The following is a 24,157-nucleotide window of genomic DNA, read 5'->3' as shown; positions in this document are numbered from 1 at the left end:
ATTTTCTTCTCCCAGGTGGTGTTGACCGCCCGCCACTCCCACGCCTCTCCCTTCGCCCTGATTGAGTCGTGGGTGTGCAAACTGCTCTTCGGCTCCGCTCTGGGCGGAGGTGAGGAGGACCACCACGCCGCCCCGTCCTCACCCGTCAAAACCAAGGAGGAACTGGCCGAAGGCACTCGCAAGAGGAAGGCCAAGAAAGCAGAGTAGAACGCCACCCTCCCCCCCTGAGATGAGACCACCAGCGAGAGGAGAGAGACCTCCCCTCATGAAGGGGCTTTCCTGATCCTCACCGAGGGAACAGGGGAAGTTTGATGTTTACCAAATGAGGCCCTTTCTATTCAGGACAAATGGTGCTTTCTGCATATTTTACAGTATGAGGACTCTGTAAATAAACAACACATTGAAGACATCGAGCCAGCCAGTACTAATGAAGCGTTTCATACCAAAATGTGATATTCACCATTGGAAAAAATGACTAAAATGACTGCTAATATTTGTAAGTGATTTTTTTGGGGGTTATAAGTTATTTGTTAAAAGGTTAAAGCTCTATATTCTGATAGTAGAGTGCTAGTGAGATGGATTGCCAATTTCAGCCAATCAGGAGAGATAAAGCATTCATTACCTTCAATTCCAGTTCCAGTTAAAATGAGCCTGCTCATTCATTTGTGTCATCACTTCCAATTTCACTTGTTTATCCTGCATCCTCTTATGATTGGAATAAATTGGTATTCTGACTTGAAAATCTATTTTCTGACTAAAGAGCTGGAGAGACTGAGAGACCCCTGTTACTGAACTAACGCTTTATAGCAAAGACCATACGAATATAGAGCTATTCAAAAGAATCACTTACGCCACCTGTTTTTTATAGGATGCAAGGCTAATATAATATTAACAATAATTCATAATTTAAATACATGCCGTCAGAAAGCATTTGTTTTCCCACACTGGATACATCTTGTTTTGGAATGAAACTGTTCATATTGACTTTATTTATTTGTGTATTTATTGTTCATCAGTGCATCAGTATATGTGGTAAACCTTTTGTGGAAGAAACATGGATTGTTTAGGACGGTGGTTCCCAAAGTGGTGTCCGGGGACCCCCAGGGATCCCTGAGGGGGTTCCAGGGGGTCCCCGGCAAAACTATTTAATATAGCGTCAAAATCCGTTTAACCACTTTATATTTCAGCTATTTTTGACAGATTTGACAATATGTCACAAAATATTTTCAAATGGGGGTCCGTGGCCAAATGCATATCAATTTGGGGGTCCTTGACATGAAAATGTTTGAGAACCACTGGTTTGGGACGCCTTCTGGCCTAAACACGGCCCTCCTCCACCGGATATCGATGGTTTCTGTCTGTCCACTCACGTTTAATTTCTGAACAGAACATATTTTGGAAGAAAAGCACAAAAATGTGACACTAAATCAGAAAGAATGTCAATAAAGCAACAGATGTGAAGAAACATTGCTGCTTTTTACACTGGAGAGGAAAGACAATTACACCATGTCTTTGAATAAAGTCATGTTGAAAACATGTCCTGTTGCTTTCACATTTCATTTCATCACCAAAATTATGAAACCAACTGTTCTAGTCGGCACAGGGGCAGTGGTAACTAAGTACATGTACTCAAGTACTGTATTTTTTTAAGGTATTTTTACTTTACTGGAGTATTTCCAATTTTCAATCCTACTTCTAATTCTACTACACTACATCTCAGAGACAAATATTGTACTTTTTACTACACTACAATTATTTGAAAACTTGAATTTTTTGAATAATATTACAAAATATACATTAACCACTTCAACCCTATATACTTTGGCTATTTGAAAAGAGACGATCTACAAGCTCTGCTATTTTCAAAAGATTTTTATGTAGCTCTGCTATTTTTTTTACATGACAAACTTGTGAAATGGGACATACTGCATAATGAGTACTTTTGGTACTTTAAGTATATTTTGATGCCAATACTTTTGTACTCTTACTCAAGTAAAAACACCGGACTTTTACTTGTAACAGAATATTTCTACATTGTGGTATTGATTACAACTTTTAATTGAGTGAAAAATGGCAGTAGGCGTACTTCTTCCACCACTGCACAGTGGTATAGTGCATATGAAAGAGAAAGTAAAAGACAGTTTATTATTTATGTGTGTGCTAATCTAGTTTAAAATAAACAGTGTAAAAGCTTTTAAAAGCTACAATCAGTAATATTGGGAATAATATTACATTACTTTCATGAGAAACAATGTGATATAACTTTTACAAATTGAGTAATATTACAATTACTATATCAAGCATTTTAGCATCATAAGGAAGTAAAAATGATTACATAATTACAAGCAGTTACCATTATGTTGAGGATATTTTCACACACTAACCTAATAGATGCAATCTAGGGGTGTGCATATTTGGGTTGTTTTAGCACCCTCTGGTGGACACAGAGTGACATACTGTCAAACAAACAGACAGACAGACAGACATGTTAACTTCATGTCCTTAACGACATGAAGTCAGCTGTTGACTGTAATTTATTTCTTTTTGCGGAAGATTCAGCCTTATTAGTCTCTACCAGAGGTGGAAAAGCTAGTTATTGCTGAACTTCTTATTGTCTGGTTAGCAGACAACAAACTGTCTCTCCATCTGGGCGTCCATTATTTTTGGGTCTAATGCATAGAGTAAAAAATAAGGGTCTAATGCCAAACTGAAGAAGTCTCCTGGGTTCAAAGTAATGGTAGATGACTTTGAATTTTCAGCCAAGGAATCCATTACTTACTTGGGTTGTATTTTGGATAACAAGCCATCAGGAGAGAGTATGGCCCAAAAAGTAGTTTCAAAGGTAAGTCAAAGAACAACATTTCTAGCTATAGAATATCCTACCTTTTAGATAGAAACACCCTAAATATCCTGGCTCTTGTCTTGTACAATGCCACTTTGATTATGCCTGTACATCCTTGTATACTGGCATTTGTATGAGCCTCAAGAAGAAACTTCAAACCTCTGAAAATAAATAGGTTAGAGTGATCCTTAAGTGCATCCTACAGTAGAACTTATCTTCTCCCTGCCCACTTCACCAGTCTAGGGGTGGCTTAGCCTTAGAGTGGAGGAGAGATCCCAATTTAAAGGTGACTACTTTTCCACCAGAGGTAGTCCTACTGATTTTGTGCCCTGCTGTTTTAACAGCAATATGGGAAAAACATCTTTCCTATACTCTCGTTTACCTTCCAACCTTAAGTTGATCAGAACTTTAAATTCTCATTAAAAAGATGTTTGTCCAATAATATGACTTAATTTTAAACCAAGAACTGATCATTTAGATTAAATTTTTAGATTTAATTAATGTCAATTTTCTGTTGTTTAGTTTTTTGTATTTTCCCCCTGTTTTGTATTGGTCATATTGTTGCTCCCTGCCCCCTTTCACCAAAAGGACCACAATGGAAACAAGCCTTCAGCTTTCTTGTGTATTTATCCTTTAGTGCTCAATCAATCAATCAATCAATCAATCAATCAATCAATCATCCCTTTGTGACTTCTGTTACAGTATTGTAGAAACAATTGTTTGGGTTTCATCATGGTAGTGAAATAATAGGCTGCTCAAATATAAATTTAAAGTCCCTTTGTGCAAAGCAGTTAATAATGAACCTAAAACCCAGTCGTGTTCGCCAAAATGACAAATTTCAATTTGATTGATGACATGATCACCAACTGACACGTTTGCCATCTGAAACATGGTCTTCCCCTTTGAGCTGCTCTATCACTGGGTGTCCGGCCCCTCTTTCACTAGGGGCCCACTTCCTCTAGGGGCCCCTCTTCCTCTCCTTTGCACCTGTGCTTGCTTGATCTCTTACTTGCTCCATTCTGGCAGAGGTGACTCGTTTATGCGTAAAGACTGTTTGTGCAAAGAGGTTTGCAGTGGTGTAAAGTAACTAATTAAGTACATTTACTCAAGTACTGTACTTAAGTACAATTTTGAGGTATTTTTACTTTACTGGATTATTTCCATTTTCCTGTACTTTTACTTCTACTCCACTACATTTCAGAGGCAAATATTGTACTTTTACTCTACTACAATTATTTGAAAACTTTAGTAACTGGTTAGATTTGTAGATTTAGATTTGTATTACAAAACAATACATTAACCACTTCAGCCCTATATACATTTAGGCCATTTGATAATAGCCGATCTACAAGCTCACAATGCGACTCATCTGCTATTTTCAAAAGATTTTAATATATTTTATACATTTGAAAACTTGTGGGACATTCTGCATAATGAGTACTTTCTACTTTTGATACTTTAAGTACATTTTGATACCAACACTTTTGTACTTTTACTCAAGTAAATTTTGAATTCTAGACTTTTACGCGTAACAGTATTTACGCGTAAAAGTGTATTTCTACATTGCAGTATTGATACTTTTACTTGAGTAAACAATTTGAGTACTTCTTCCACCACTGGAGGTTTGGCACACATGCAGAAAAGATTCAGCTGACACCCAATGCTTCAGTTTAGTTTGACATGATTTACTTAATTGATTTTTGTATGGAATATTTTTTTTACTGATTTTCAAAATGTGCTTAACATTTGAATTTAGTTTGTCTCAGGGCGGCATATTGTTGTGCTCATTTAGGTCATGGTCAGAATTAAGTGAACCAGTTTAGTAAGTGACTTAGCAATCGAAAAGAAAAACGAAGTAATATTATGCTTTGTGGTTTTGCGCTTTATTTGAAGACGTTTGGTGAAAGTAACACAAGAGTAATATATTTGGCATAGACAGTAATATTTATAATTTTTTGTTTAAAGTAAGTAGCTAATATACTGCATTTTGAATACTGGATATAATGCCACATAGTCTGCAATGTAACTAGTTCAGCCATGAAAGACTTTTCTTTTAAAAATGAAATACGAATTTGTCAGGCCAAGTCCCAAAACAGCTCATCTACAAGCTCATGTGTCGCTATGGAATCCAAAGGACTGAGAACTTAAATCCATGTTAGTGGCCCTGTGGTTAGAGGGTCCTGAGATTGGGAATAACTGTTTTGGTTTCAATCCTGGCCGAGAAGTACCAAAGACGATCAAAGATGGTACCCAATGCCTCCCTGCTTGGCACTCAGCATCAATGTATTGTATTTGTTTTATTTTATTGATTTAATACTTTATTAATAAGTTTGTTAACAGTACAGCAGCACAGTAAAAAAAAAAGCTATGCTAAAATGATAACACAAAAAGCCCCGGGGGGCTTGTTTCTATTGTGGACCATTGTACTCAATTAATCAACAAAACATACAATACATTGAGGGTCCCTGCAACATACTAGTGTCATGTCCAGGGGGTGTACAGTACTTGCACATCAAGCCGCCTCACCCTTCAGAAACAGGAGATAGGCTCCTGACCTGCAGTATGGGCCACATGGCTCGGGAACGGTTGGCTAGGCTACTTATTTACTTTCTAGTTCTTTGAATCACATTGGTGAAAATGTCACAGTGTGAAGGCACTAGGCCGTAGTACATCAACATCTCCATTACATAACCCACAAGCTGTTATAGGAGGCCACAGCAGAGGTCAGAGGTGAATCCGGGGTCATGCGCCCTGAGAAAGTGAGTATCCTTTTGGCCTGAATGGCCTCCCTGTCAAACCTTTGTAAGAGCAGCAATAAACCATCGCTGATTAACTTAACAGGAGGTCATATGACACCTGACCCCTGCTCCTTACAGTCCACACAGCAGTAGAAGCCATCATCATGGAGTTAAAACAATCATCCCCCGTGGTTTCTTCTGCTGGAGACCAGTTTACACCTACAGAACTTTACATTTCTACTAGAGGTGCAGCAGTTCATCGAACTAATCAAATTAATCAATTAAAAAAATCTGTTTTAATAAAATAATCATTTTTAAAATAGCAAAAATAGCCAATCTACAAGCCAATCACTGGGTGGGTAATTGATTAAAAATATTTTAGTTGGTGAAGTAGTCACCAACTAAAACTGTGCATCTACTATGCATCTGTAGTAAATTGAGGGAAAGACATCCCTTCTCCAGACAGAATCAAACCGGGGACGTTGAAAGTATTTAGTAAATAGTCAGGAAAACACTGTCCGGGTCAGCTTCCAGTGCGGCCCCAGTCACTTCCTTCTATAAACACACATTACTGTGGCCTACTGAGGACAAACTCACTTTGCTGAACAACCACATTGATCAGTACATTGTATTGTCCTTGAATCAGTCCCATGACACGGTCACTGTGAAACCAAAAGCATCGAGGCCTGTTCGACACTAGTTTGTTTTACGTTTGCAATGGAGGAGTTATGAAAAAATAATGATTATAAAAATTATAAAACCCCCAAAAAAGACTCATCATCCAAGAAGGTAGGCTATAGCACTCTCCAACTGAAACAAAAAAACGAACCAAAAGGACATTTTTGGCCAGACAAAAATGCTAACGTTTCGGCCGTGTTGGCCTACGTCAGAGCATGTTAGTAGTTTGTTTTACTGCTTGTGTTTCCAGCTTTCCTTGGATGCGGTGGAGCTTGTGGATGAATGCACTGCTAGCCCTGAGATCTTGTCAAGGTGCTTTGTACCACAGCCTCCTGGGTGCCGCAGTGGAATGTTACCAACATCTGCTGAACCAATCATTGGCAAACATACTAATCACACACACACAAACATGCTTGAGTGTATGCGCACGCACACACGCACGCACGCACGCACGCACGCACGCACGCACACACACACACACACACACACACACACACACACACACACACACACACACACACACACACACACACACACACACACACACACACACACACACACACACACACACACTCACAATGTACACGAGCCACTAGTGAGCTACCAACGCAACTGAAACGTTTTTCATCTGTTGCCAAAAGAACTAACATCAACTCCAGACCAGTTCTGAATTTCGTCAGAATTCCTTTAAAAAGGGCGACATGATTAATAATTCCCGGTGGCCAAGTGGTTGTGGGTTGAACTCCCTGGGCAGGCTGTAGTGATGGGGGTGGGGGCTATAAGAGCCCAGCAGGAAAGGAGGCACCTCAAACAAAATAGTCTTCTGTAAGGGGATAGACAGACCTGGAAGAGGAGTTGTCTCCATGAACTGATCCCAGGATACAGGACTGGACCACAGCACAGCTCTGCTGTATACTGCTCTGCAAACTGCAGAACCTCAACTCTTCCTTTTGTCTGTTTCAGAGGTATGGCTGCAACTATCCATTATTTCCTTAGAGATTATTCAAAAAATAACTTTTTCGATTAACCAAATAATCGAGAAGCATATTTCTTTGATATTTCAAATGTTTTAACCAATGAGTCGACAAGAAACAATTCATATTGATTTTTGATAATTAGCCACTTATGTCCTAATTTATACTTCATCGTACAACAGTGTTGTGTGAAAGTAGTCGATCTAAAAGCTCACAACGCATCACATTGCGTTTATTATAATTAAATCATTTTTTTAAAATAATGAATTAAATTAATTAGTTTGGTTGGGCCCCTATTCATCGGTCAGCATTCCTGACTAGGGTTTAAAATTAATATCAACAACAATTACACTCATTATAACAACTTCAGATGTTCAAATATACATTTATGTAAAGGAAACCTTCTTTCGGCAGGGCAGGAGATCAACTTCTTCAGTGATTGGAAGGCTGGTGGTCTCTGTAGGACAGAGCAGAACGGCGGGGGTCTCGGTCTTGTCTTCAGCCAGCGTTGGGGGTCATTTAGGATCATGCTGTGGAGTCTGGTGCTGTTTGGGGTCCTGTGTGTGGATAGACAAACCGCAGCGGGACAGAGGGGTGAGTGCAACATTTCACTTCATATTGCAGTAAGAGAAGTCATCAGATAATATATTAACATAAACACGGAAATTAAAAGAGCATTTAAGTTGATGAAGAGCACTTGAAAAGCTCACAAAAAATTGTTATGTGCTAAGTTTATTCTAGATTCTATTTTTTAAAACTATTTTATTTACACCCTCAATTTCCCCCTGGGAGATTTGTAAAGTGGCATCCTCTCCTCTCCTCTCCTCTCCTCCCCTCCCCTCCCCTCTCCTCTCCTCTCCTCTCCTCTCCTCTCCTCTCCTCTCCTCTCCTCTCCTCTCCTCTCCTCTATAAAATGCATGTACTGTACAAACGCTCATAATCAATCATTTTAAATACTAAATGCTATCAAATACTAACACTAAGTGTTTAGAGCTGTTAGTAGGGCTGTTCTTTTTTTTTTTTTTTATATTCTTCGAAATTTTTTTATTATTTTGAAATGTATTGAACAATTTAGCCAGGTTTAATGTGGTTAAGAAGGTGGTCAGACATTCACCTTAGTGGCTGTGTGATCAGATGTAGGTACATTCCACGTCTAGAAGCTTTCCTCTTCTGGAATTCATTCAGCAAACAGAGATGCTCCTGATGGAAAGAACACACTTCTTTTCCCTTCACACGCCCCTGCACTGCTCCCTGGAGGATGTGTGTGTGTGTGTGTGTGTGCGTGTGCGTGCGTGCGTGCGTGCGTGCGTGCGTGCGTGCGTGCGTGCGTGCGTGCGTGCGTGCGTGCGTGCGTGCGTGCGTGCGTGCGTGCGTGCGTGCGTGCGTGCGAGCGAGTGAGAGTGAGAGAGAGATAGAGAGAGAGAAGCCAGGTCAGATAGGACAAACTGTAAGAGCCACACATCTTGATAAGGCTGAGATCTATCTATACAGTATATACACTTGTCCCTGTTATTTGATTACTGCTATTTATCAATGCACATTCTAACCCAGCAATTACAATTTACAATAACAATTTAGGCATTTAGCAGATGCTCTGACACAGAGCAACTTACAAAGTGCAAGATCAGAATAAATTAAATCGAGTCAAAAAATTACAGGGTAAATGATCGTGTAAATAGAGTACAAAGAGAACAATGAAGTACTACAAAGTAGTAACTAGGATGCTTAGTAAACATAAAACCTACCATCTGTAGTAAATAACATTCTTTGTGGTAAAGGAAACATAGGGTCATATAATTGGTGCTCACTGCTCATTATAAGATGGTACCATTTATATCTACTCTCTACTCTCTGTGTCTCAGAGGAGGGCTGTAGACCAGTGTTTATCAACCTTTTTTGTGCCAAGGCACACCTGGCATAGCCAAAAGATCCCAGGGCACACCTAGATATACGGTATATATATATATATAATTATATATATATATATACGGCATATATTTATACACACACACACTAGGGGTGTGCCGATTAATTAATTACTTTCACGAAACGATACGATACGATATTGGGCACACAAACAAATATTTCTGTTTTTGCATTATTCAGACATGCAAACTTGTAGCTTTTCCGGTTCCACTAGCCGTTTTGAATCCAAATAGGGCAATAGTGTGACACCTAACCCGAAAAAAAAACACTGTTGTCACCCTTTTCACCTCGGGGCTGTTTGCATGTCTGATTATTATTATTGTAAAAAAAAAAGAAAAAAGAAAAAAGCTTTTTTTTTTTTTTTCAAAATGATATTTTTTCAAACCATCTTCAAACGGCGCGGCACACCTCAGCAGTAGCCCCGGCCCAAAATTGGGACGTTTGCCAGGGTTGATAAACACTGCTGTAGACAACCTGCCTAACCACTAGTGACCTCATCAGTTGTCATTTAAAACAAGCTTATACAGTAGATAGATAATTAGGGCAATGCCCGTTGGCAACGCATGGCCCTCTAGGCAAAACCTGTTGTACCCATTGTATGAGTTCTTAGTGCAGTACCCATCACCATACTTGGAGGCCAGTCTACAACTATGACGTCATATCGATGACATCAAGGATCCCCATATATGAGGACCCCCTCGAAAAGGAGATGCTGCACTCAAGGGGCTTATATCCCCCAGTGACATTTCCAATAATTGTGGGAAAAATGTGTGTGATATAAAAACACTTAAGAGAATCAATGATAAAGTATCAATGTCCAAATTGATGGAAAGGCCCTTCCACAAAAGAAGAATCTTGACATAGCGTTTATTTAAAAATGATGCATAGTAAAATAGAGAAAAAGGAAATAGAAAGCGCTCTCCTCTAGCAGTGAATGGATTCTCTGTGCAGCCCTCAACTGTCTGGCCTTGGTTTCTCTTCCACACGCACACGCACACGCACACACACACACACACACACACACACACACACACACACACACACACACACACACACACACACACACACACACACACACACACACACACACACACACGTTGTCTGTCAGAATAATATGCATCTGTAGTGAACAGCAGAAAATCCTTCTCATTCCAGATCTGGAAAATCGTTTGTTAACCACTTAAACCTTATTCTTAGTTTAGCAGAGTCCCATGGGTCTCTAGACCCCCTTCTGCTTCTGCTCTACACTAAATATCTTAGCTGAAAATAGCATTTTTGCTGAATGTTCACCCCAGAATAGGGATGCTAGGCGTCTTAGTAAGGCGTGTAAGTGACACATATACATTTTATTTATTAAAACGTTGAAGCTCTCTATAATCATTGCTATATTGTGTTTGTTCAGTAACAGTCTAGTCTTCAGCTAAAAAAAATAAACACATTTTCAGGTGGGTTCCCAATTTCAGCCAATCAGGAATCAGTGTTATAGAGTTCCAATTGTGTCTGCTCACTGTTCATCACTTCCAATGTCATTTGTTTATCCATGTAGTTGATTGGCTAAACATGGTATTCTGACCTGAAAATGCATTTTCTGTTCACTAAAGAACTGGAGAGACAGGAAGACCCCTGTTACTGAACAAACATTCCATGGCATGGTGATTGCTATCAGGATATAGCGCTGTTTAACACTTATTTAATATTTTCATAACTTCTTTTTCGTAAACCTCGTTTTGGCTGGACAGGAGAGACTCCCCAAAAGCGGAGGCTTTTACTGAGAATGAGCTACTGCTGAGGAGGTAGTGGATGGATGTTATTTCAGACAACGCTGTGGTTTTAGGAATGGCAGACCTGGGAGCAGAGGGAGGGTAGTGTGATGACTGAGTCTGTCTGTACACAGTTAGCCTGAGGCTACGAGCTCAATCCATGGTCTTGAAGGGCGGACCCAAACACAGCCGCCTGGATTTGTGCGTGGCTTCCTATTGCTTCACCAATCTATGTCCCCGCCTCCCCTCCCCTCCCCCCCTCGGAATGTGCACGGAGCACGCTGACGTCACCAAATTTAGAGCGACGCCCCTCTGCACTCTGATTGGTTAGGAGATAACAAGGTCCAAGACCATCGTTCTTGCATCGCTCCCCCAGGCTTTTTTTCTTTTGTAACAAAAAAAAAAGCCTGGGTTTCCGAGGCTAGTACACAGTGTACACATGATGAATGGTAGCCTGCCTCTCCATACGCATGCTAAACAGTTTAATTCAAGTCACTTTAGTTAACGCAACATCGAAGCAATGTGTCAAAACTGATTAACCCATTAAGACCTGAAGCCGAGTCTACAAGTATCTTCTGAACAGTTTTCTGAAAAAAACGTATGTTTCTATATCAGTGGTGCTCAAACTTTTTCATGTCAAGGACCCCCAAAATTATATGTATTTGGCCGCGACCCCCATCTCAAAATACTTTGTTCCAGGGACAAATATAAAGTGGGCTTTAATGTACAGATTTAATACATTTATTTATTATTCATCTATTTTATTATTTATATATCCCTTCATTTTGGGAGTAATGCGCCATGGCTGCTGAAAAAGATTGGATGGTGTGGTTGGTGGAATTAATGATGTGCTTTTAACTGCTGATGGCTTATTAATGTTCATTTTCTGGGATTCAGATGGAGAAATTATCAATTCAATCAAAGGAACCAACATGGCCCTGGCGGAGATCAAGGAACTTCTGAAGCAACAGATCAAAGAAATCGTTTTCCTGAAGAACACTGTCATGGAGTGTGAAGCATGTGGTGAGTATAGGCCAACTGGACAAACTTAACTAATGCTGATTTATTGGCCTTGGATCAGTGGTTCTGAGCCTTTTTAATTTCAAGGACCCCCATAACTCAGAGAGTCTACAAATGGAACCAAAAACAATCTCTAGTTAGGCTTTCTAAAATGTTTTTTTAATATGCCTCTGTCTGATTGTAATTGAGTGCTGTGTTATCTATATATTTTCTATTGTTATGTTTGTATGTTTTGGGGACGGATGGAAATCAGCTTATGCTAAATCCGGCATATTTACACTTAATCATGTGTATATGCAATTACATAAATCATGTTTTGTTCATTAACGTGCATCGTCCTGTCCAAATAAAATAAGTAAAGTAAAGACCCATAAGGTTTGGTTCCATCTGTACACCATCTTTGTACACGCTTCCAACACAATGTATCAGATTAAAGTTACAAAGTGCTTTAGTACATCAAACTGAATAAAATGAAATGAGAAGCAGAATAGAAGCATGAACAGCAGATCACTGACCTGGTGTTGTGTTTGTGTAGCGATGGGAGGGACGACACCTCGTCCCTCGTGCATCCCCAACCCCTGTCCCCCGGGGGTGAAGTGCACCGAGACAGTGGATGGCATCTCATGTGGTCCCTGTCCTGATGGCATGGTGGGAAATGGTACAAGCTGTGACGATGTGGATGAGGTGAGAGGACGCTGCAATTGCTGTATTTAAAGAAGAAAAAGAGAGGGGAAAAGATGTTTTAAAAAAATCTAAATCGATTTATCGAGTTAGAAAAAATATTTTATTATAATAATTATAATTGATTGTTTGTGTGTGTGTGTGTGTGTGTGTGCAGTGCACGGTGATGCCGTGTCACATGGGTGTGCGCTGCATCAACACGTCTCCAGGGTTCCGCTGTGGTGCGTGTCCTGCAGGCTGGACCGGACCGGTGGTGCAGGGAGTGGGCCTGGCCTACGCTACCGCCAACAAACAGGTAACCAAGAATCAACTTTCAATAGAGCGTTGGTTCTCAAAGTGGGGTCCGGGGACCATTTAACCACTTTATCCATTTGGCAATTGTGCCATCTTATAATAAGCATTACTGAGGACCAATTATATGAAGGTAAGGTTGAAAATGGGTTAAAGGGACTACACCATGAATTTTTACTTTTCCCTATTTTTTGTTTTTGGTCTCCCCTACCTCTCTTCTATCCCCAAAAATACCCCAGTATGAGCACTCAGGCTTTCACAGTACATCTGGGGTTTTATGTAAATTGGTCTCAAAACAGGCCAAACTGATTTGGCCCCGAAAGTGACGTCACTAGCGGTACAATCCCTCCCGTTTTTCAGTTCCAAAAAACTGTACAAACTGGCTCAATAGCGCCACGTGCAAATCAGGACACTGTGGTATTGCAGGTGAAAGTGCTTTATAAGCCAGAGAGAAGTTAGTTGGAATGAGTATATCTGAGGCTTGATTTAGGCTCAAACCTTTTGAAAAACGCTTGAGGGACATAAACAACATGATATTAAATATATATATATTTTTTTAAATTCATGGTGTGTAGATCCTTTAAGCTGATTAGTTCCATTGTTAACGGCAAGTCGAAGGCTGAACAGCAGCTGGACCTAATTATAACCATGAATTAGTTGAGTTGTTACAAGTTCCATTTATAGTATCCATGTTGTTTTGTGTTATTTTAGCACATACTGTATCAGTTTACTGATATGCATTTCTGTCAATACAAACATCAATCAATCATTCAAATTGTCTGTTTCTGCTCCTACAAAGGTGTGCAGGGACATTAATGAGTGCGAGGGTCCCAAAAACAGAAGCTGTGTGGAGAACTCCATCTGCATGAACACTCCTGTAAGTTTACGCACCTTCCTAGTTTACAGAATAGTATCTGACACATAGTAAGGCAGTTTTGTTCTGAACTTATAACCACATGAACTCTAGCATCCCTATTCTGGGCATTCTCTTCAAAAATCTACAGGCTGCATGTAGATCGTCTGTTTTAGCAGATCTTAGCTGAGTCTTACAATACTCCTTTTACTCTGTATCTGTACTTTAACTGCTGTGCTGCCTCTGGCGGGATCACCTATCTCACTGGTTCTCACCGTCGGGTCCGGGGACCACCAGGGGTCAAATGGGTCACTCATGGTTCTGTAACTCTGTATGTAACTCTGAGAGTGTAAAAATGTAACCAAATGGACCTGTAAGAGTTAAATTAACACAGAGGATTTGACAGTGTAGATTGGGGTCCAAGAGAGTGAAATAGAATGGTATCAAATGAGGGTCCGTGACCTAATGCATATCAAACTGGGGGTCCGTGAAATTCAAAAGGTTGAGAATGAATCTCTGACCTGTCTCTCTATCTCAGGGCTCATTCAGGTGTGGCCCCTGTAAGCCAGGCTACGTTGGGGACCAGAAGCGTGGCTGTAAGCCAGAGAGGGCCTGTGGGAACGGACAACCCAACCCCTGCCATGCCAGCGCCGAGTGCATCGTCCACCGCGAGGGAGCCATAGAGTGTCAGGTCAGTGCACTGTCCACCACTAGGGGGCGATAGAGTGGTCAGGTCAGATTGATTTGCCACATTTACTACAGTACATGTTCTGGAAGAAATTGGTGATGTCCTTTGTGTGAAATATCCTTGTCAATGTAATGTGTAACTGATGTGAGAGGACTGTTCAGCTTCGGCAGCGGGGAATCTGTCCCCCCCGTCCTCTCACAAAAAAACTATTATGAAAAAAATAATGTAAAAAAAAAAATTTAACGGATGTGACTTAAAATATGATATTGTCGCTGTCGGGCAGAAACCTTGTATTTCCCTTTTTCAACGGTTTATGTCACCCCCATCAATTAAAAGTATTAACAACAGATTGTGACTAAATAATAACTACTATGGATGCATTAGAACACATGGTTCTTTTTCCCATTCCCATTTTGGACATACGAGGTTTCCACCCGACAGCAACGATATGATATATTACAGTTCTGTTGCTATCAAAGCTGTTTGTGTGTCATAATGGTGTTGTGTGTGTACTCATGTGTACATCATCAACCATTTTCCATCCTGGCAGTGTGGAGTGGGCTGGGCTGGCAACGGCTACCTGTGTGGGCCTGACATAGACATCGATGGATTCCCTGACGAGAAGCTGGAATGTCCTGAGAGGAACTGTGCCAAGGTGAGTCACTCTGATGTTCTGGAGATTCATCTGGAAAGAATTATGAATGAATATTATTAATGCGTTATGTATGAATGAATAATTCATTGAATGAGGGACCAGTCGAGTGTGCGGCATAATAAGGTCTATAGGCTACTGTGACATTATTAACTCAAATCTTTGCTTCTGGGGGTCCCTGGAACAAAATATTTTTAGATGGGGGGTCGGCGGCCAAATACATATCATTTTGGGGGTCCTTGACATGAAAAGGTTTTGAGCACCACTGATATACAGTAGCAACATAAGGTTTTTAGACAACTGTTAGGATTTAGATTCATAGAATCGGTCTCAGGTCTTAATGTGTTAAAAAGGCTAAGGGATTAAAATCAGTAAAACACAACACTTATGCCATATCATATTACGATATCCAAAATCTCAAATCTCATATAAAAAAAAAAGTCTCATTCTGTATCACTATATCGCTATAATATCGATGTATTGCCCAGCCTGAACATATTGATACAAGCCAATATGGACCTCTATTATACTTGGTAATTTGGTTATAATTAATAAATTGGTTCTCTTGTTCCAGGATAACTGTCTAACCGTGCCAAACTCTGGTCAAGAAGACGCAGACAGAGACGGAGAAGGAGACGCTTGTGATGAGGATGCTGATGGAGATGGAATCCTCAACACACAGGTTCCTACATCATAAATACATGTTCAAATGATTTATTCCTCAGAGTCATGCAGTTCACTGGTTTGAAATTAGAACATAATAAAAACAACAACAACAACAGGAGCTAAATAAAAGAAAAAAAGGTTGCGCAGCAACAATGGGTTTTCTCAGTGGAGTGCTAGACCCAAAATCCAGAATACACAGTATATCAAAAATAGGAATAGAAAAAATCCCCAAAAGGTAGGTTGCACCTCCCAAATTTCACAATCAATGGAAGACAAAGTACTCACATTTCCACTTTTTTATTGGCACACACCAATAAACAAACACTTACACGTTTCGGCTAAGAGCCTTCATCAGAGCATCAACAGGAGCTCTTTGTGTGTAAATGCCATAACTGATGTTTAGAGTTCAACTCATGATTTCCATGAATGCTATGTAATTTATCCACCCAATCTGCTTTCTGGATCTGGACAGGACAACTGTGTGTTGGTGCCCAACGTAGATCAAAGGAACGTCGATGAGGATGATTTCGGTGACGCTTGTGACAACTGCCGTGCCATCAAAAACAACGACCAAAAAGACACAGACATAGACAGACTGGGAGACGAATGTGACGAGGACATCGATGGTGACGGTTAGTATGTCAGTTAATATGTATGTACATTATTTTATTATTGAATTGTTTCGATCATTTTTCTTTTCTACTAGACCCAACAATTTGTATAACCAAATGCTGAGTCCTCTCCACTGTGTTGACTGTTAGGAATTCTCAACCATATGGATAACTGTAAAAGGGTACCTAATGCTGACCAGAAGGATCGCGACGGTGACAAAGTGGGAGATGCCTGTGATAGTTGTCCTTATGTCCCCAACCCTGATCAGGTGACAAATTATATTATACTATTGTACTATTATGAAACAAATTAAAGAACATGGGTCAACATGCTCATGTGGTAGCATACTGTACAATAGACTGCAAGTGAAAGGAAGGCCATTAGCTTAACACTAACACGTTCAGCTTGGAGTCTGATTGTATGCCAACGATACCATCAAAACCCTTAATTCAAAAGAATGCTTTTAAATTTGATTCATTCAACTCACATGGAAGCCATAGTCCTCATGAATGATAATCTAACAACCGCGCTGATGAATACATAAATTATGTTGAATTAAAATATGAATGAATAAATGTTCACTGAGGGAGTATTATTGATGAATACCTGAGAGACATTATTTTCCCTCTTTTTCCATCAGCTGGATCAGGACAATGACTTGATTGGCGACCCCTGTGACACCAACAAGGACAGGTGATGTATTTAACTGAACTGTTATATAATAATTAATGTTTAATGTCGTTAATTACTTTTCTTCAAATTGAATTTGAATTTAATTTTTCCTATATCAACGAATAAAATATTCAAACTAAATCGATTAGTCTGGTTAAGCACTTGAGACATATTTTATACTTTGCAGAAATTGCCAAAAACAGGTGAGCTACAAGCTCACAGCGTGTCTCATTGCATTGTGTTGTGAGCTTGTAAATCAGACGATTATCTATTAATATATGATCGATTAAATCGATTGGAACTGTCTTTTATATTTTTGACAATTTTAGACCTTTTAAAGGAAAAGTCTCTCTAAACAGTTGACCACTCATACTGTAGGTCTAGCCTTCTTCACACACTAATGGACTAGATTAGTGGACTTGATTAGACCAGTGATTCTGGGGTCCTTGAAATGAAAAAGTTTGATAACCACTGTCCTAGAACAGGGGTCTTCAACGTTTCAGGCCAAGGACCCCTTAGCTGAGAGAGGTGAAGCAGGGACCCCCCACTACATATTGGATTCATGTTAATGTGTACTTTCAGACATTTAACGACTTAAACCCTTGACTTAAACCCTCAAGCTCACAACGCAACGCATTGTGAGCTTGTAGATCGGCTATTTTCGGCTAATGTTCCCCCCAGAATAGGGATGTGAGGGTTCAAGTGGTTAATTTAATAAAAAAATAAAGTCCCTATCACACAAAGATTTGGCACCCCCCCTGCAGTATCTCTGAGGACCCCCTAGGGGTCCTGGACCACCTGTTGAAGACCCCTGTTCTAGAACATATGTTTCTAATATAGTCTTTGTTCTGTAGTGATGGTGACGGCCACCAAGACTCCAGGGACAACTGTCCAGCTGTCATGAACAGTTCTCAGCTGGACACGGACAAGGACGGTAAAGGAGACGAGTGTGATGATGATGATGACAACGATGGAATCCCTGACCTGCTACCTCCAGGTCCTGATAACTGCCGTCTGATCCCTAACCCTCTGCAGGAAGACGATGATGGTAGGTCCCCCTAAACAACTAACTAAACAACTAACCAACTAACTAAACAGCTAACTAACCAACAACCCTCTGCAGGAAGACGATGATGGTAGGTCCTCCTAAACAACTAAATAAACTACTAACCAACTAACTAGACAGCTAACTAACCAACAACCCTCTGCAGGAAGATGATGATGGTAGGTCCTCCTTAACAACTAACTAACTAAACTACTAACCAACTAACTAAGTACAAACAACTAACTAACCAACAACAACCCCCTGCAGGAAGACACTGATGGCAGGTCCTAAACAACTAACTAACTAAACTACTAACCAACCAACCAACTAACTAACTAAACAACTAACTAACCTACAACCCTCTGCAGGAAAACACTGAGAGTAGGTCCTTAACAACTAACTAACTAACTAACTAGCTAGATACTAAACAACTAATTTACAAACAAACAACCCTGTAGGAAGACTCTATTGGTAGATGCTGTACATACAAATACGTTACTAACTACCAACAGGAGGACTGTGATACTAGTGTATCCCTTTATGTCCATCCCTCCTAAATCATCTGACCCTCATCCACAGTGCAGGTGATGGGGACAAATGTGTGTCTTGTGGTCCTATACAGGTAATGGAGTGGGCAACATCTGTGAGACGGACTTTGACAATGACACGATTGTTGACACCATAGACGTGTGTCCAGAGAACGCTGAGGTCACACTGACCGACTTCAGGGAATACCAGACTGTCGTGTTAGACCCCGAGGGAGACGCACAGATCGACCCCAACTGGGTGGTGCTGAATCAGGTCGGTCTTTCATTAACCGCTTAAAGGGATATTTCACTTTCAAAAAAAAATTGGGTCATTTTATCGTCAACTCAGGCTTTTGTGAGCCCCCCAGACCGTTTTTAAGTTGCTTGATTCAGTATTTAGATATTTGATATTCATTTTATCAGACACGCCCCCTTCCTATAGACGAATCCACAGACGCGCTGCCTGTAGGCAGCCATAGCTGCGGTGTCAACGCTCCGCACCGCGACACCGCAGCAATGGCCGCCTACAGGCAGCTACAGGCAGCGTGTCTGTGGATTCGTCTATACAAAACCATTATAACTTCAAACTCCATTTTTAACATGTTAGATTTATCAAAAACACCCGTCCTTGGTTCTGGTAACTCACCCTGCCCTCCTAATACGCGAGGGGGCCGTGTTTTTTCGATAACTTTTTTCATTTATTTTTAATATTTCTTTTGAAAAATGAAATTTAAATAAAATAAAATAAATGAAAAAAGCAATTGAAAAATCACGGCCCCTCACGTATTAGGAGGGCAGGGTGAGTCACCAGAACCAAGGACGGGTGTTTTTGATGAATCTAACATGTTAAAAATGAGGTTTTAAGTTATAATGGGTTTGTATAGGAAGGGGGCGTGTCTGATAAAATGAATATCAAATATCTAAATACTGAATCAAGCAACTTCTCTGGGGTCTGGGGGGCTCACAAAAGCCTGAGTAGACGATAAAATGACCCAAACATTTTTTGAAAGTGAAATATCCCTTTAAGCTTTTTTCTTCTGAGACTTTCAAATATTTTATTTAAATATAAACCAATTTGTTTTCCAGGGCAGAGAGATTGTCCAGACCATGAACAGTGACCCTGGGCTGGCTGTTGGTAAGAGCATGGACAACTTTTCATATTCAGCACGGCCAAGATGTCTTTAGTAGGGTCTGTCTGTCTGTCTATGTATTTAACTAGCCTATCGAATATTTCCATAGTGATTATTCAGTCGATTACCCTTTAGATTAATCAAATAATTAAGTTTTTGTTTTTGTTATTATTTTTAATATATCAACAAATCGACATGAAGAAATTTGATTAGAATTTTATTTAATTGATTAAATCGTTTAGTGATTTTAAAAAAATCATTCGTTTTCTATAATCAATTAAATCAATCAGTTCAATTAACTGTTGCACCTCTAGTATGTTCTGTATGTACAGTAGTCTATGTAGAGTATGCATTCATGTAATATTGTATCATTTTCTCCATCAAGGTTACACTGCGTTCAGCGGAGTGGACTTTGAAGGCACGTTTCATGTGAACACGGTAACGGACGACGACTACGCAGGTTTTATCTTTGGTTACCAGGACTCGTCCAGTTTCTACGTGGTGATGTGGAAACAGGTGGAGCAGATCTACTGGCAGGCCAACCCCTTCAGGGCTGTAGCAGAACCTGGAATTCAACTGAAGGTAGGCTACTTACTGTCGTCCACGTTCTGATGTTCTTCCTGCACCAAACACCTTTCACTGTGTAGTTTTACAGGTAAGAGTGAGTGAATGCACGGTAACCGTTACAGTGGGCCTCTGAGACCTCTGGGCACCAACCCATTAAAACCGTGAATGGATCTGTGTAATTTTAGATTAAAAAAATATATATTTATTTTATATTTATTTTATAAATGGGAGCCAAATACATATACAGTAAAACATTTTTATGACATTTAACGCCTAATATTTCTACAATTGCTAAACATTTTATAAATGTCCCCAACAATGTGGACAGAAACAAGAAGTTGAAAGGTACATTTTGGTCTGATAATGATTTACCGTGCATGTTCAAATCATGTATACTTTCATTATTTCCCACCATTTTCCACAGCATACATTTATTCTTTTTTTTTATAAATTCAGGACAAAAATAGCCAATTTAACATTGAGGTGCCCACAATCTTTATCCGATTGCATTCATTAGTTCAGGAGCACTTCACACATTTTGTGTCTCACTATGTCTCACTGCTGGGCTATGGACAGTTCAGAAACCATGTCTACGAGCTTTTATAGGGGAGGACGTGCTGCATGTCCGATCTAATGGATATCTCATTTCGAAATATTGAATCAAGCAACTTAAAAACTGTCAGGGGTGCACACAAAAGCCTGAGTACACGTGAAAATGACCCTATAAAGTGTTTTAAAGTGACGTTGCCCCCCCCCCCCAGGCTGTCAAGTCAAACACGGGTCCAGGGGAGAACCTGAGGAACTCTCTGTGGCACACTGGAGACACCAGCGACCAGGTGAAGCTGCTGTGGAAAGATGCTCGCAACGTGGGCTGGAAGGACAAGACCTCATACCGCTGGTTCCTCCAGCACAGGCCTGCTGATGGGTACATCAGGTACGATGAGCTGTGGCTCTCAAACATTTTCACATGAAGAAGGAAGGACCCACAAATCCATATGTATTATAGGCCGCAGACCCCCCCATCTGACAAGAGTTTGTGCCAGACAGAGGTGGAAAAAGTATAAGTATCAATACTGCAATGTAGAAACACCCTGTTACAAGTAAAAGTACGGTAATCAAAATTGACTTGAGTAAAAGTAAAACAGTATTGTAAAACGTTTAAATAGGGCTGAAGTGGTTTAATGTATGGTTGGTAATAATAATCTAAATCTACAAAGTAAGCTACTAAAGTTTTCAAATAATTGTAGCGGAGTAAAAAGTACAATATCTGCCTCTGAGATGTAGTGGTCGAGTTGAAGTAAAAGTATTGATAATTGGAAATACTCCAGTAAAGTAAACGTACCTCAAAATTGTACCTAAGTACAGTACTTGAGTACAAGTACTTAGTTACTTTCCACCACTGGTGCCAGGGAAGATTTGTGTAAAAAAAAAAAATCTTATCTTGTAGCAACATCTTTTCAGATGGGGTTCAAATAGGACCACTGTAATAATGCATTCTAATATGGCTTCTTACCTTGTTGTTGTTGACAAAATGCATGTAAACGGTGGTTCCTGTGCACTGCAGGGTGCGTTTCTACGAGGGTCCTCAGATGGTGGCAGACACAGGCATCATCATAGACGTCACCATGAGAGGGGGGCGGCTGGGGGTCTTCTGCTTCTCACAGGAGAACATCATCTGGGCTAACCTGCGCTACCGCTGCAACGGTGAGTACAGTCTAAAGGCAGGGGAACTCAACCTGTGGGTCAGGACCCCCCAGGGGGGTCCCCACATGATTTTTGGGGGGTCCCCAGATGACAGTGAAGTGATAATTTAAGCATTTTTGATCTGACCTGATCTTTCCAAGTGCTTATCAGGGTGGGGGGTCCTCTGTTCAAATATGATTGGGGGGTCACGGTCTGAAAAGGTTGGGAACCACACTGGTCTAAAGCAGGGGTTCTCAAACTCTCTGGTCAACTCTCAAGTCAAAATCTCAAGGCACACTTGTATTCATGTCTGTGCAAATTTGCCTATATAACACAAGCTATCACTCTTATCACTCTGTAAATGAGCTTGTAGATCAGCTATTTTAGCTATTTTTTAAAACATTTTGAAAGAAAAAAAGCAAGATTTACCCCATCAAAATCGAGAATCGATGTTTTTTTTTTACAAGAGATTCAATCAATTAGTTCAATTAACTGCTGCACCCCTAATCCCCTTGTTATCTCTCTCTCCCCCCCTCTTTCTCTAGATACTCTGCCTGAAGATTTTGACACATACAGGGCACAGCAGGTCCAACTGGTGTCCTAATAAAGGGATACTAGGAAATCATTCCAATTTTCAATTGGGCTCCAAGAAAATTCCACAGTATTCCGACACTGGAATCTCTGCCTGCCTGGAAGGGTTCCTGAGAAAACAAACATCAGATTATACAATAATGTAAAAAAAAATGTCCTGCAAAATCTATCTGAAGAAATTCCGAAATATGTCAATTCTACAATCTTGTATCCAATGTGATTGTACCAAATGAGCCATTTTCTTTATTTGAATGTGTTTATGTCTAGAACAACTGGCAGAACATTATTGAATGTCAACTGTATATTGTCTTTTCAGCTTATAACTTTTGAAGATTTAACTGACACCTTATATGAATAAATATGGATTTTGATAAGAAATTAAATACATTGGCTTTGTTCAATTCAGATCTGATACATATAACTTCAACACAAATCAAAATTATGTTTTAAACACAAATCAGGCTAAAATGCATTTCAAAATGAAAACAGTAACAAGGATGGTATTCAAAAGGACTCAAACCTCAAGTACATTCAGGAGATGGTGATATTGTAAAATTGAATTGAACAACCTTTAATCGATATAGTAGTTGACATTGTATAGAGGAAAACCACCTTTCAACAATGTTTCATTTGCGCATTTTATTTTATATTAGAAACAGAACGGTTCACGTAGGGTTTTTTACTTTTCATTTTCTCACACAGCAACAGATAAATACTACAGATCTTTAACTATGACTTACAGGACAACAGTCAGAATAATGCTATTCTCACTAGAAGCTTCGATGCAACTTAATAACGTGTTTTCCAAGGGCGCTATTCTTATTTACTAGTGGACTGTGGATCATTCAGAAAACCTCATATTAAAGACAGTAGTTCCCAACCTTTTTGTCCATGGACCCCCCCTTCGTACATCTGACAAAAGCAGAGACCCCCCCCCCACGCGTGTACGTGTGTACACGTGTACACACACACACACACACACACACACACACACACACACACACACACACACACACACACACACACACACACACACACACACACACACACACACACACACACACACACACACACACACACACACACACACACACACACACACACACGTCCTTGTGCGATGAATAGTGAAAATAGCCAATCTATAAACTAACAACTTGTCGCAATGCAACACATTGTGAGCTTGTAAATCAGCTATTTTTGATTCAATATAAAAAAAAAAATGAATGTTTTTTTTAAATAGCTTGGACAATATAATTGCCCAAAATAGGGATGCCAGCTTGAAAGCGGATGAAATATGATTTTATGACTGTCAGACATGTTTTATGCATGTTCTCCCCGTGTCTCCTAGGGTAGTTAATACCCTCACAAAAACATGTAGTAATCCTGGTCGCTATACCGCCTCCCCCATGACAGCCGGGGCGCCTGATGGAGGGGAAGGGAACTGGTTGGAATAACGTGTTCCTTCCACGCGCTACGTCCAATCAGGGAAACTCCCCCCTGTCAGGTGACAAGAAGGTCAGTTGGCTCTCATGCCTGAAGGAAGCATGAGCTCGGCCCTGGC

At 40.1% G+C, this 24,157-nt stretch overlaps 2 protein-coding genes across 4 annotated transcripts in view; both read left to right on the top strand.

The window, feature by feature from the left end:
- tmem38a (transmembrane protein 38A) overlaps positions 1-1,536 on the top strand; it is a 12,857-nt gene extending 11,321 nt beyond the window's left edge. The window contains exon 6 of the mRNA XM_080431060.1: positions 16-1,536. Coding sequence (XP_080287186.1) covers positions 16-207 — 192 coding nt within the window. The 3' untranslated portion in view covers positions 208-1,536. The remainder of the gene's footprint in view (positions 1-15) is intronic.
- A 1,243-nt stretch (positions 1,537-2,779) lies between these two features.
- Positions 2,780-22,933, top strand: comp (cartilage oligomeric matrix protein). Of its 3 annotated transcripts, none has more exons than XM_080430335.1 (19): positions 2,780-2,842; positions 7,647-7,826; positions 11,816-11,941; positions 12,474-12,622; positions 12,777-12,914; positions 13,710-13,787; positions 14,302-14,454; positions 15,002-15,106; positions 15,678-15,785; positions 16,242-16,401; positions 16,531-16,649; positions 17,022-17,074; positions 17,908-18,101; positions 18,721-18,899; positions 19,712-19,760; positions 20,141-20,337; positions 21,084-21,256; positions 21,887-22,026; positions 22,551-22,933. In XM_080430335.1, exons 2-19 carry the CDS (start codon positions 7,760-7,762, stop codon positions 22,607-22,609), a joined length of 2,247 nt encoding a protein of 748 aa, XP_080286461.1. In that variant the 5' UTR covers positions 2,780-2,842; positions 7,647-7,759; the 3' UTR covers positions 22,610-22,933. The 3 variants fall into 3 exon arrangements, with proteins under 3 accessions (XP_080286461.1, XP_080286460.1, XP_080286462.1); XM_080430334.1 differs by lacking the exon at positions 2,780-2,842 and adding an exon at positions 7,097-7,223; XM_080430336.1 differs by lacking the exon at positions 2,780-2,842 and adding an exon at positions 7,102-7,223 and having other exon boundaries at positions 7,652-7,826.
- Positions 22,934-24,157: the final 1,224 nt, after the last annotated feature.

This window comes from Gymnoscopelus braueri (genome assembly GCF_963280865.1).
Source record: "Gymnoscopelus braueri genome assembly, chromosome: 6".
In the NCBI taxonomy this organism is placed as follows: Eukaryota; Metazoa; Chordata; class Actinopteri; order Myctophiformes; family Myctophidae; genus Gymnoscopelus; species Gymnoscopelus braueri.
Note: the sequence above shows the minus strand (reverse complement) of the source record. Positions and strands in the feature narration are given on the sequence as shown.